At 45.5% G+C, this 13,127-nt stretch overlaps 1 protein-coding gene across 7 annotated transcripts in view; it reads left to right on the top strand.

Annotated features, from left to right (window-relative positions):
* Window positions 1-7,595, top strand: part of KIF1B (kinesin family member 1B) — a 146,375-nt gene extending 138,780 nt beyond the window's left edge. For all 7 annotated transcript variants that reach the window (XM_082352802.1, XM_082352801.1, XM_082352800.1 and 4 more), the window contains 5 exons: window positions 149-270; window positions 1,725-1,874; window positions 2,230-2,422; window positions 2,631-2,749; window positions 3,311-7,595. In XM_082352802.1, coding sequence (XP_082208928.1) covers window positions 149-270; window positions 1,725-1,874; window positions 2,230-2,422; window positions 2,631-2,749; window positions 3,311-3,353 — 627 coding nt within the window. In that variant the 3' untranslated portion in view covers window positions 3,354-7,595. The remainder of the gene's footprint in view (window positions 1-148; window positions 271-1,724; window positions 1,875-2,229; window positions 2,423-2,630; window positions 2,750-3,310) is intronic.
* The last annotated feature ends 5,532 nt before the right edge of the window (window positions 7,596-13,127 follow it).

Genomic DNA, 13,127 nt, shown 5'->3' with positions numbered 1-13,127 from the left:
CCATAAAATATTCGTAAGAATTGTTTTCTTGAATGACCTGAAACAGAAGAGGATTTATGAACATGAGGTCACTGGCTGTCAAAGCTTCTTACTGCAGAGGTGGTTTTGTTCATCTGAATCTCACTTGCTGTGTTCTGTTTTCTTCCAGTTGTCTGATATCTCTCCAGTCGGACGGGATCCCTCTGTGTCCAGTTTTAGCAGTGCTACCCTCACTCCCTCCTCCACCTGCCCCTCTCTGATAGACGCTAGGAGCAACTCTTTGGATCAGAAGTAAGTACCCAGATTTCACTGACAAAAGCTAATGTAAGAACCAAGGGAAATGCCAACCTTCCGCTGGCTCAGTGGTTCGCAACCGAGGGCAGCACCGTCCCCCTAGGCAGCCTTGGGAAACATGTGGGAGCCTTTTCTGGATGTCACAGTGACTGGAAGATGCTGCTGACATCTCTTAACCTCATACTTTTTACTAACTTTCTGCATCAAGTCACTGACTCCTCTTCTTCATCCCCTTTTGCGTGATTTGTTCTTGTATTCACACCCCTGATTGTCTCCCCAGTCAGATCAGGCACAGGAAGCCCCATCCTGGGAAAAATATTTTGAAATTACTTTGGAAAAAATATTTTAATGACACAATAAAACATATAGGTAAGAAGAATAGAGATGAAGTCCATGAATGATTCCATGAATTCATCATTAGAATCACTGCTGTGTAATGCGCCATCAGTCTCCTTTGCCCCATCTCCGTTCATTATGCTCACCTGTCACAGCCCACCTGGTTATCAGCCAGCTGTCTGTCTTCCTGTATCAACACTGAGGCAGTGGGCTGGAGAAAATAACACAACCAGGTAATTTAATTGAATCTGGGATGCCATCAACTCTAAGACATTATTTTTATATGCCACTAAAAGAAAAAGCAGTGCCAACTAAAATGTGACATGCCATCAATTACAAGATGCAGCCCAATTCGAGAAATGGTAAAGTTTCAGAAAAATGGGCTTTTTGGAATTGGTGAAATACAATTAATTAGACTAAACTGCTCTGCAAAGATAACGGTACAGAGCATGGGGATTACTTCTCACGCATCAGTTCTGAGCTGGACCTGGTCGGTGGGGCAGCTCTGCTCCAGACAGTCACTTAGGAGCCCAGGTTCTTCCCATTTGTTTGCTTGCTCGCTCTGCCAGTCCCTCGGGCAGTGGTCCTCAGACTTGAGTGGCATCAGCGTCACCTGGGAGGCTTGTTAAAGCCCAGATGGCTGAACCCCATTCAGAGTTTCTAATTCTGTAGGTCTGAGTTGGAGCCTGAGAATTTGAATTTCTAACAAGTTTTCAGGTGGAGTTGATGCTGCTGATGAGGGACCTCACTTTGAGAACCACTGCCCTAGGTGGTGCCCTAGGTGTGGCCTTGAGACTAAATAGAAACATATAAAGGAATGGAGTTCGTATTCAGTACCCTTCTGTTCAGAGGGCTTCAGGATAGGAAGAGAGACCGAGTGACTTGGTGGTCATCAGTGATGAGTTGCCTTTGTAACTGCCGAAGGAGGACACCAGGTGAATTTGGGGTTACGTTTCGGATGCCAGCTTTGTCTTCTTAGCCAAGCTCTCTGGAACTGATGTTTGCAAGGTCCCTGGTGTTCGGGGAGAGGCATTGTTCCTCCTGGTGAGATGGTTGTGTACTGACCTTACTGAAGCACCTGTTACCCCTTTCTTCCTAACCTCTCTCTTTTCAAGGACCCCAGAAGCCAATTCCCGGGCCTCTAGTCCCTGCCCGGAATTTGAACAGTTTCAGATTGTCCCAGCTCTGGAAACGCCCTATTTGGCCCGAGCAGGAAAAAATGAATTTCTCAATCTTGTTCCAGATATTGAAGAAATTAGACCGGGGTGAGTACTATATTGAACAGTGATGCCAGGTATTAAAAGACAAATTAGCAGGAATTTACTTTCAGCTCTTCTACATGAGGTCTGCATTACAGTCTAATGCAAATGGAATCGGGGTGAAAGAGTGCTGGGCTGGGTTTCCGCTCCAGGTGTATCACCGCCACCCAGCACAGCATGTGGTGGTGGTGCTTTGTGCTCTTATGCTGCATTTCTTCGGCAGATAAGATTCTAGACCAAGTAGATCATTTGCCTGTTTCGTTCAGCCTAGGGACTTGGCCTGGGTCTGTTTTGATGGCCCTCAGCTCATGATCACTTTATTTTTGTGAGAAACTAACCTCTCTTGTACTGTCCTTTTCAGCTCAGTGGTCTCTAAGAAAGGATATCTGCATTTCAAGGAGCCACTTTCCAGCAACTGGGCTAAACATTTTGTCGTGGTCCGTCGCCCCTATGTCTTCATCTATAACAGTGACAAAGACCCGGTGGAGCGTGGCATCATTAACTTGTCCACAGCGCAGGTGGAATACAGCGAGGACCAGCAGACCATGGTGAAGGTCAGTCCTGCCCTCTCTTGCTTTTCATTGCCACGCACAGCCTTCCCTGTTGAGTTCTGAACTCCGTCGTGTGGTGTGGAATCTCTCTTTCGTATTTGGTGTCTCTGAACCTTCAGTGTGAAGGGCCGTGTGCCCTCTGAATATGGCTGGTGGTCCCCATTGTTCAGCATCCATAGTAACTTTTCTCATCTTCCTGTGTCTCTTTCAGACACCGAACACCTTTGCTGTATGCACAAAGCACCGTGGGGTCCTTTTGCAGGCTCTCAATGACAAAGACATGAACGACTGGTTATATGCCTTTAACCCACTCCTTGCTGGCACAATACGGTAAGAAGTTGTTCCTGTGTTTGCTTCCTCTCCTTGGTCTTTGGTTCCAGGGACGTCAACATAAACAGAAAAGGAAGTCTTGTTGCAAACAAGTTTAAAACAGAGGAAGGACAGGAGTGTAAGTGTGGTTGTAAGGTGGCGATGAGGCCTCAGCTTCTCATAAGGTGGCATCTGGTGTCCCGAATGGCTAAGGAGACTCTGGTCACATTTGTACCCAGTTAATCTCCTGCTTTGACTTTTTATTCTTAAGGGGTCTACAGCTGGGGTCTGTGGGACCGAGTAAAGGGAAGATTGTGAGAACCTTAACGGTCTCCCAATATTCAGCCGTATGATCCAGCCTCACATCCTGTGAGGGGCTTGTGTCCCAGGGTCCCCAGGGTGAGGAGGACCACCGGCCAGCCTGTTTGTTCAGGGGCTTAGAGACCTGGGCCTGCAGTGCAGGATGGGAGGACGTGCAAGGAGGGGAGCCCAGAGGAGGAAGACCTGCGAGGGCAAGAGCCCCGGATCCAGTTTTCCAGTCCTGCCGTCTGTCTGATCCTCTGATCCCTTTGTTGCCCACAGGTCAAAACTCTCCCGCAGATGCCCGAGCCAGCCGAAGTTCTAGGTGACTGCCGAGCGCCCTCACTCGCCTTCCGAGAGATAAAGAAAGTGTTACCTCTCATTCCTCTTTGTGATTCTTGATGGTTATTCTTGTGTGTGATCCTGTGGCTTAAGTGCTCGTCCCTCCTTGTCCAGCACTTTTTCTATCGCTCCTGGTCCCCATCCCCATTGCTCTGTACTCTTTTCTTTTTTCCTGTGCTGAGAATCTTGTTAGAAGCATGTGGCCTAACAAAAGGGGGGGAAAAAACGAACAAAAAAACAAAAACCCAGAGGGGATCCAGTGAATCTCCCAATTATTTTTTGATGTATTTTGGCTTCCTTTTGTGTGATAGGTCCCCATATGACCACCTCTGATGTCTGTACTGCTGTCTTCGGATATCTCTGTCTGTTGTTCAAGACAACATAATACTTTTTTCTTTTCATTGTGATATAATTTTAATTTTTCTTGGGTGGCTTAGAGACTAAAGGAAGAGACATCTGGTCTTTTTTAGAACCTGAGAGGAAAAAACTTACCTTTTCCCCTTCTGTCTCTTTTTGCCATGACTAATACCTACATTTTCCATTGAGGGAAAAGGTTGTAGTGAGCTTAGAAATGGGACATGTATATTCTCTGAAATTGGGGCTTATTTAGAACATAGTTATGTAATTTTCATTTAGTGGAAGAGACTTTTCAGCAGGTTTGGGACAGTGGCTGCTGTTGACCTTATAAGAAGGAAAGAGCCAAGGCTATTGCTGATGGATTTCAAAGGACCGTGGGACTTGGCCCGTGACAGTGGGGGTCAGTAGGATGCTTGTAGTTCCTCACAGCAGGGCTCCTGTGAGCTGTTTGTCTCCACTGGGAGGGAGCCTCTTCTCTCAGAGTCTCAGTTTCTGTTCTTGGAGTTAGTAATGACAGTGGTACAGTTTGGAATTAGTGCCATGATGTCATATACAAATATCCCACAAGGAGGGAGTGTTTCACTATCTGGTGATGAACTTGATGGTGTTTGTCATCATTATGATTATGATAATGCCGGGTAGTGACCTTGTGATTGTTGTAGCTCCCTTTGATCAAAGAAATCTAGCTCTTAAGTATACTTGGATGTCTCCCTCTGAATCCAGTGGTCATTTACAATGATCCTTGTCAAATTGAAAACACTTTCAATGATGCTTGTTTCCCTATGCTCATAGATAAGTGAACATGGCAGGCTTTGCTTTTTGGACCCCAGAATTATAACGGACTTCCTGCCACTGCTAAGAGCAAAAGGACACCTGGGGGCAGAGAAGAGGGTCCACCTGAACCCTGGCCCCAGGCCTGGTCATTTGTCTCCTCCTTGGTTATCTCCATCGTGCGTGGAAATACTGCCAGAGGAGAAAGGAGGAGCTCACTGCCGGTGGCCTCCTTCTGTGACAGAACAGGATCGCCTGCTTCCAGAGGCCATCGCGGAAGATGCTCTTTCTCTTTCAGCTGCAGTAAGTGTCACAGGAATGACATGGGAGAGAAGGCCTGCAGTTACTTCAGTTGCTTTGCCAGTTGACTTGGGGCTGTTCTGTACCATCCTTTACTGCCCTCGCTCACACCTCTGTTTGACCATCCATCCTTCAGGTGTTCAGGAAAGTATCTGCTTGCTCCCACTTTGTGGAGACCGGGGGTCCTCCGCCTCGAGGGTGCTGACTCTCGGGTAGCAAAGGGGAGGGGCCCGTGCGCGCAGCAGATTGGGTGCTGGGCAGGCTCGCCAGCACCCAGACCCTTGCCTCTGCCTTCCTGGAGGGGCTCATCTCCTGGCTTCATTCATCGTAATTGCTTTGCAAAGAGGAGGAAACGGGAGTCACGGAGAGCTTAACAAAAGAAAGACTAGAAATCAAAGGCTATGACCTTACCTGAAAAATGATCAAGAAAAATTCTATGGTAGATTTTTTAACTTTCTTCCTCTCCTTAAAACGTAGGTCACTAACTCTAATGTTACTTGTTTTCTAAGTGGTGCTTCAGACTTTAAAGTAGTTAGAGGTTTCTTGTCTAATGGACACAATGTGCCCTTCCAGTGTCCGCTCAAATCCAGGGTCTGCCCGTGCTTAGAGACAGCTTCCTGGGCTGAAATTAAATCTGATTTCAGGGGAACGAAGATGAGATTTGAAGGTTACTTTTCGATTTAAATCCTGGATGCTGCTGCCGTTACAAAGTCTGATAGGAGGATCCATGTCTGTGGCAAAAGGAGACCAGGGGAAGCCGAGGGAGATAGAATCAAGTGATACAGTGAGGTGACTCTTGTTTTTTATTCTAACTTAAACAAAACTGGCTTGGAAAGTCTTTGCTTTGGAATGTCAGATACTAGAAGAGGCCGAGGTGAGAAGGCCTTGTGAGGCAGCGGGGGCCTTGGCTGCAGCTCCCGGTACACACAGCCCCCACTGGTGCCCCTTTCTCTAGGGGTCTGTTTTCAGATTGGAGTTGGAGCAGTTTCAGGATTAGTGTTCCCTTTCCAGGCAGGTCCGTCCCCACTTCGAAGCTCTGAGAGAGAATTTATGGCAGGAGTTATTTATGAGGCTTTCACGGAAGCCATAGTGTCAGGAAAGTTGAAAGAACTCAAACCTTTAAGGAAACCACCTTTTAAGGGTTTGTTTGTTTGTTTCCTTTTTTTTTTTTTCTTAAAGCACACCTTTAAACAAGCAAATAATAATAATAATAAAGCAAGAAAGAACACTCTTATACAAATTTAGGAGAAATGAGTGCTAAAGTAACCATCTCCTCCCCTCCTTCCCCCATCCTCCTTTCTCCTGCCAAAGCAAAATATGGCCTCACAGCTTCCACCAGACCAGTGCTCACACCCTCCTTGTCTCTGCGCCTGCCTGGGGGTCAGTCAGCTCTCAGGCTGGGCCCTGCGGGGTCAGCCAGCCCACGCACGCAGCCACGAGCGCAGGGAAGGGCTGCTTTTGGCAGCTGGGTGAGCACTTGGATTCCAATACGTTCTGATAACGTGAGGGAAGTCGAGGGAAATGATTTTCCCCAACTACGACTACTCATATTTTGGATGAGATTTTTCAGCTCTTGTAAGATGAAGGAATCAGTTACGCCATTGTGGAAGATCTTTTGGTACCTAAAGTAAAGTGACTTCTCCTGGCACATATATCAAAGCAAAGACTTTGTTGTCTGCTGCTTGTTGTCTGATTTACAGGGATATTTAATTTTGTAAGGTATTTGTATATTTATACAGCTGTAATTAATTGCACATTGAACTGGAAAAGCAAGGATGACCTAGCGTGTAGCACCTGCTGGTACTTGGCATTCCCTCGTCTGGGTTCCACTAGGGTTCTCCTGGACAGTATCAGGGCTTGTTCGTTTCTTGTTTGACTTGGGTCCTTCATTCTACCTTTTGGTTCCCTTTTTAAAATGTGATTGTTAACCTGCTCTTTAAAAAGAAAGAGACTGATTTTGCTGCTGCCCTCAGAAGGTTTGCTGAATGTATTTTCACTAGGACTCGAGCTCATGTGCACTGCAGCTGTCCGCTGTGGTCAGAGCGTGACTGTGTAGCGGGAATGTATTGATTTGTGCTTCCTTATTAGTACATGGAGATATCAGCTGAGAGATGATCTGCTGCTGTTGTTCAAAAGGCCATTTATGAAACCTGTGTTCAAGCCCCATAGAATCTTAGGGAAGCCTCTAGTCATTTAAAGGAAGAAGGTAGAGGTGATACAAATTTCACATTAAAAACTCAGCCAAAACGGCTTGTGCTCAGACGGAATGTCCGAGTTGAGGTTGGTCTCTTGCCAAACCCTGGCCGTCGCGTGTTGTTTTCATGTCTTCAAGTTAATTTTTTTCATGCTGCGTATTCTGGCATCAGTTCACCTGAGGAATCCATCAGCCTTCTCATGAGTCGTCTTAGACTTTGTGGCTCTGATGTACTTGTCCGGTGAGACTTCAAGTCCCTTGTCACCATCCTCATGCACAAAACCCATGAAGCATAAGTGGCCTTTTTGAACCAAGACTTTGCAAACTGATCTCTCCCCAGGGAAGGAGTTGAGCACATTTAGCAACAATGTACATTATTAATTTCAGATTCTCATTTTCATGTTTTATTATGTAAATATTATCTGATGTTCGGAGCCTGAGTATACAGAATGTAAATATAGTTCTTGTATTTGTACTAATTCTGGTTCTTTTGCTGTATAGCCTTAGATGTGCAATGCAGACATTATCTAACTGTGTATGGTAACCTTGCATCACGGAACTATTAGTGAACGAGGTAAAAATAATAAAGGTACAACCAGTGCATCAGAAGGCTCTTGATGTGCGTTTATTCCTACACCCTTTGAAAGGTATTTACACAAAGATTTTTCTTGATTTGCAAATATATTACTCTTCTGGGACAGATGTCACCATGCTGTGACCTACATGTTCCTTTCTGATAATGCAAAACAGCAGTTATTATATAACTAGTGTGATGCTGTTTCTTCGAAAGTACTTTCCTCCCGGTTAGGGAAGTGGCTATTTTAGGTGGAAGATTTGCTTTTTTTTTCTCCCAAAGCCTCTGTTTATATACCTACCAATGATTCTGTAGTGTTGTTGTAGGGTGGGTGATGGAGGGGTTGAAATTTTCACTGTGTCAATTTAACAAGTTCCTGTTGTGAGCAGAGAATGAGCAGGGACCACTGTCCTGGGTATTTGGGGAGAAATGGAAGCAGGGAAGGGAAGCAGCATCCAGGCAAAAAGCAGCAATTCGTTCAGTGCGTATCTGAGGGCCCACCTGTCCCCGGCAAGTGTCTGGATTCTGATGATTCAGCAGCGAACAGAACAGGCCCTGTACCCGGGGCCCTCCCATTCCAATGAGGGAAGACACTCGTTATACAAATTTAAAATGTTACAGAGCAAAGTAAAGCTGAATAAAAGATTAGAAGGGATGGGAAGAAAGCGTCTTTTTAGATTGTGTGGTCAGGGAAGGCCTCTTTTGGGAGATGACATTTGAGTAGACTCCTGAATGAAAGACCGGGTAAGCCATGCAAATCCCTGGGCAAAGAGGTCTCCACGCGGAGTAAATAGGTACCTGAGGCAGCGGTGTCCTCAGAAGATTCCAAAATAGCAAGGAGGCGTGGAGTAAGGAGGTAGCCAGAGACCAGGTGTTTTTTAGGGCTTAGATAACTAATTTCATTAGAGGGAAACAGGAACCAAGGGTGGGTTTTGAGAAGATAAGTCCCATGATCTTATTTGTGTTTTAAAAGACCATTCAGATGGCTGGGTGGAGAGCAGCCTGTGTGTGTAGAGATGGGGGACACGTGGAGGAAAGGGGGCCAAACGGGAAGTTGTTGCCACAGCGTCCCGGGGGGAGGATGGAGGCTCGGACTAGCGCAGTAGATTCGGGGAGAAAGGGCCAGATTCAGGCCACGTTTCACTGTTAGAACTCAGAGTCTGCGAGGGACTGCATGTCGAGAAAAGGAGGATGGAAACTCCCGGTACGTGTGTCTGAGCAAACAGGACGGCCTTGCGGTTCCCTAGGGTGACGGAGGCTGGGAGGTTCTAGAAGAGCTGAGGGGTGGTTCTGAGTAGAGGACTTGGTTGTGGCCGTGTTCACCTGCATGTCTGGTCCACGAGGCAGTTGCATTCAGGGGGAGAGGTGGGGGCTGGAGACACATTTGGGAACTGTCACATGAAGGTGACAATAAAGGCAAGAGGTGGGGAGATCTGGGGAGCGAGTAGCTGTGAGAACCAAGGGCTCTGCGGCCTGGAGCAGTAGGAAGAGAGGATGACAGCAAGGACCAGGAGAGGTGGCTGTGAGGAGAGCGTGGTATTTGGCAATGAAGTTAAGGAAGTGTTTGAAGATGGAGGAAGTGATAACCGTGTCAAAAGCAGCTGACGGGTTAAAATAAGAACTGAGCAGTGACCACAGGTTTTGGCAACAGGGAGGTCTAGGAAGTTGGAGGGAGCCAGTGAATGCCATCACTTTTTCCCAATTTCAGAGCCAACTAATAATAAGGCAGATAGAAGATCGAAATATCACCTTCGTTACTGTTAAAGCTATGATTAGAGAATGTGGCTTATGTCTGTGGGTAAATGAATTCCCTAATACCGAGCCTCAGGACTAGAGGGCCGGGAGCAGTGCATCTTGAACTTTAATGTGCGTAAGATTCCCCTGTGCTGTGGGTCATACTATGTGCAGATTCTGGCTGAGGAGGCCTTGGGTGGGGCCTGAGACCCTGCATTTCTCATAAGCTTCCATGTGAACCAAGAGGTTCCCTGATGGCAGCCGAGGTCCCCAGAGAGAGGGAAGAAGTGGTCAGGCTGGCCATGCCAGGGGCTCCTCCCAAACTCGGGCAGTTTCGTTTCTCTCCTGGCCCTCTGTGAGGGGCTGGCGGAAGCAGGAATGTTCCAGTAACAGAGCTCACTTCACATGGGAGGAGACATCAGGAGTGCCTCTGCTCTGGCGAGGTCGTCGGCGAGTAGAGCATCTTCATGAGTGGTGCAGAAGAAAGCCTACCCAGAGTAGGTGCCAGGGAAAGTGGGAGGAGAAGAGGTTGAGTGAGTAATAGGGGGGGGAGGGGCAAGAGGTCAGGGAGAGGTTTTTATTTTAAAGGAAGGCGATAGCCCAGCATGTGTGTCTGCTGATGGGGATGAATGCACTAGAAGGGAAAACCTGACGGTGGGACGAGACCAGAACAGAGAGTTTGCTGGCGTGATCCCCTGGAGGTGGCCGGCGGGCTTGGAGGGGCATGAGAGGGGAGTTCAGCCCCGGGTCCTGGGGGAGCAGTGCTGTTGATCTGCGGTACCAGGAGGCGACACCAAGTTGTAGGCAGCCCCCAGGCAGAGAGCTAAGTGACAGGAGCCTTCGCAGGGCCTCCTGGTCATTGGTTTTTCCCTGAGACTCATTGGTCAACTCTAGGCCATGTCTTCCTGAACTGCATTGGACTTTTTGTTTGAACTGCATTAGTTCTTATAAAGCGGGTTGTCCCTTACATCTGGGCCTCATCCAGGGTCACGTCGTCACCATGGCTCTTGCAAAGCTGACAGTATAGAACATCAGGAGGTCCCGTGGAACGGTATATGTTTATTTAATGCATTACTTTTATATCTGATTTTTCTTGTCATTCCACTTTTGGTTTTAGAAACTTCTGGGGGACTCCCCTGGCGGTCCAGTGGACAAGACTCCGCACTTCCATCGCAGGAGGCGTGGATTCAACCCCTGGTTGGGGAACTAAGATCGTGCATGTCGCGTGGCATGGCCGAGAAAAAAAGAAACTTCTGGTCTCTGCACAGTCTTAAATTTCTAGCTTTTCTGAGCACATCACACGCGTACACTCTGGCGTTAGAACATATGATCTCTGGGTTTTTTCAAAATCGCTCTTCCTACCCACTCTGCAAACAAGCCATTTGAGTTCAGTTGCAGGAATTATACAGCAAGTGAGGGTCAGAGCCAGGATTTTCAAACTGCCCCAGCTAGTATGTTACTTACACACCCTCTTATGTAAGTCAAACAAGGGATTCAGCCTTGGGAGGTTTGCAGAGAAGGGTGATTTTTGTAGACTTCCTGCCCAGGCTTTGATTTGGGATTTGGGGAATTAGAGCAAGGCAAAAAATTGTTAAGGTGAATAGTAATGTGAGTTGACTTAAGCATTAAAAGCCAAGAATTTGAGGGTTTTCTAAAAACTAAAGGTCAGCATGAAGCTCTGGCCCCAGCCAGCCCTGGCTTTACCCCATTCATCTCTGGGGAGAGTTGCCTTTGTCCCAGCCCTGCTCTCCTTAAGCCAGTTTGCTGTAGCTTTCCAACCATGCTGGGAAGCAGTATTTTTTGCTGGTTGTTAGCACTTTAACAAAGAAATGAGAAGGCCGTGTAGCATGTACCATTAATAATAGAAGAAAAAATTATTGGCTGTTTGATTAGATATTTAAACATGTTTGCCTAAAATGATGCTTTGCAGTGGTAACTTGGGTGTGTCCAGATGTTTAGTCACATTGACTCAGCATAATTTCTCCTTTGCCAAATCTCAGACTAGAGCAATCAATTTGTTCCTGCAGCAAAATCTGATGGTAGGTTTTCCTTGTAACCAAGTGTCACAGAAAATGGAAATAGTTGCAAAAAAGTTGAAAGTTATGAGAGGTACAAAGTCCATCTTGAAGAAAGCAATTGTGTAAAGTTCTACCTGTAAAATTATTACAAGTGCTGTTTGGTCTCCCAAACTAGTCGTTGAGAGTTCATTTCAACTTACCTTTCCACTTAAAGTCAACTAAACGTCTCTAACATACAGATATACCCAATTTCTCTGTGAAAATATGTCTCTGTGAGTTTGCATAATTATGGCCTGCTAATCTGATTAGGAAAGAGTGCTGGGCTCAGCCCTAGTCGACTTGGGTTAAAGTTCAGTTCTGCCACTAATTAGCTGAGAAAGTCAACTTCCCTGAGCTGAGTTTCTTGTTTCAAATTAGACAATATTAATAATGGTATCTTAAATCGTACAGTACTTGAAATTCCCAAGGAACTTCCATAAGCATTAGCTTATTTTGATACGGGGAAGGAAGCAGGACACACGGGAGGTGGTGCCCTGCAGTCAAGGATCCTGCAGATTGTTAGCCCCTGGAGGATGGCAGGAGTTTGGGGAGGTTCTGCTCTGTTTGCCCTCTTTGAAGCTACTCTCTGCATTTTCTGATTCTGAGTTTCTCTCATTTGCCACAAGGCTGAAGTACGAAATCCAGTCTCTGAAAGAGGATGAAGATCTCTGGAATGATAAATGCATGATTAAATATAAGACACTTTATATTTTTTCTCTTAAAAAAAATTTAAGATTGTTTGAACTAGTAATTATAACATGTTATTGGGCTGACAATATACAGATAAAAAATACATGACAGTAATAGCAAAAAGGGACAGCGAGAAAATGGAGCTGTATTGTAGTAAAGTTTCTATATTTACCAGAAATGTTCAATATTAAGCTGAAGTACATTGTAATAAATTAAAGATGCATATTGTAATCCCTAGACAACCACTAAGAAAATAACTCAAGATATAGTTAAAAAATCAACCTAGAGGGGAAAAAATCAACCTGAGGATTAAGGTAGTACACACACATACAAATTAACAGAGCAGTAAAAAGAGAACAAAGGAACAAGGAAGACATGAGACATAGAAAACATAGCAAAATGGACCCATATATCCAACCGTATCGACAGTATACATTACACGTGAAATAGACTAAACATCCCAAAATGCCACTACCACTGGCAAAGAAAATAAAAGGCATTCAGATTGGAAAGGAAGAAGTAAAATTGTGTTTATTCACAGATGACATGATTGCAGGTAACAAAGTCTCCAAACAGAAGATCAACATACATATATTAGGTGTTTCTGTATACCAATAATGAACAATCTGAAAATGAAATTAGGAAAATTCTGTCCACAGTAAGACAAAAGTTGCTTTGGAATACGTCTAACGAAAGAAGTGCGAAGCCTATACACTCAGACTACGAAACGTTGCTGAAGCAAAGAAGATCTAAATCAATGGAGATGGCAGTTCTCCCCCAAATAATCTACAGATTCAGCGCCCTCCCTATAAAATCCTAGGGGCATCTTGTGTAGAAATTAACAAACTGACTCTAAAATGTATATGGAAATAGCAAAGGACCTAGAATTAAGAATTGTTAAGGTCATAAAAAACAAGAAAAGACAAGAAATTGTCCTAGATCAGAGGAAACTAAAGAGACATGATGACATAATGTTCTGGATGGAAGCAGAACAGGAGAAGTGCATTAGTGGGAAAGTGGTACTTACAATAATAAGTCTGGAGTTTAGTTAATAGTATTAACACCAATGTTGGTTTCTTG

This window comes from Balaenoptera borealis (assembly GCF_965194805.1).
Source record: "Balaenoptera borealis genome assembly, chromosome: 1".
Lineage (NCBI taxonomy): Eukaryota > Metazoa > Chordata > Mammalia > Artiodactyla > Balaenopteridae > Balaenoptera > Balaenoptera borealis.
Note: the sequence above shows the minus strand (reverse complement) of the source record. Positions and strands in the feature narration are given on the sequence as shown.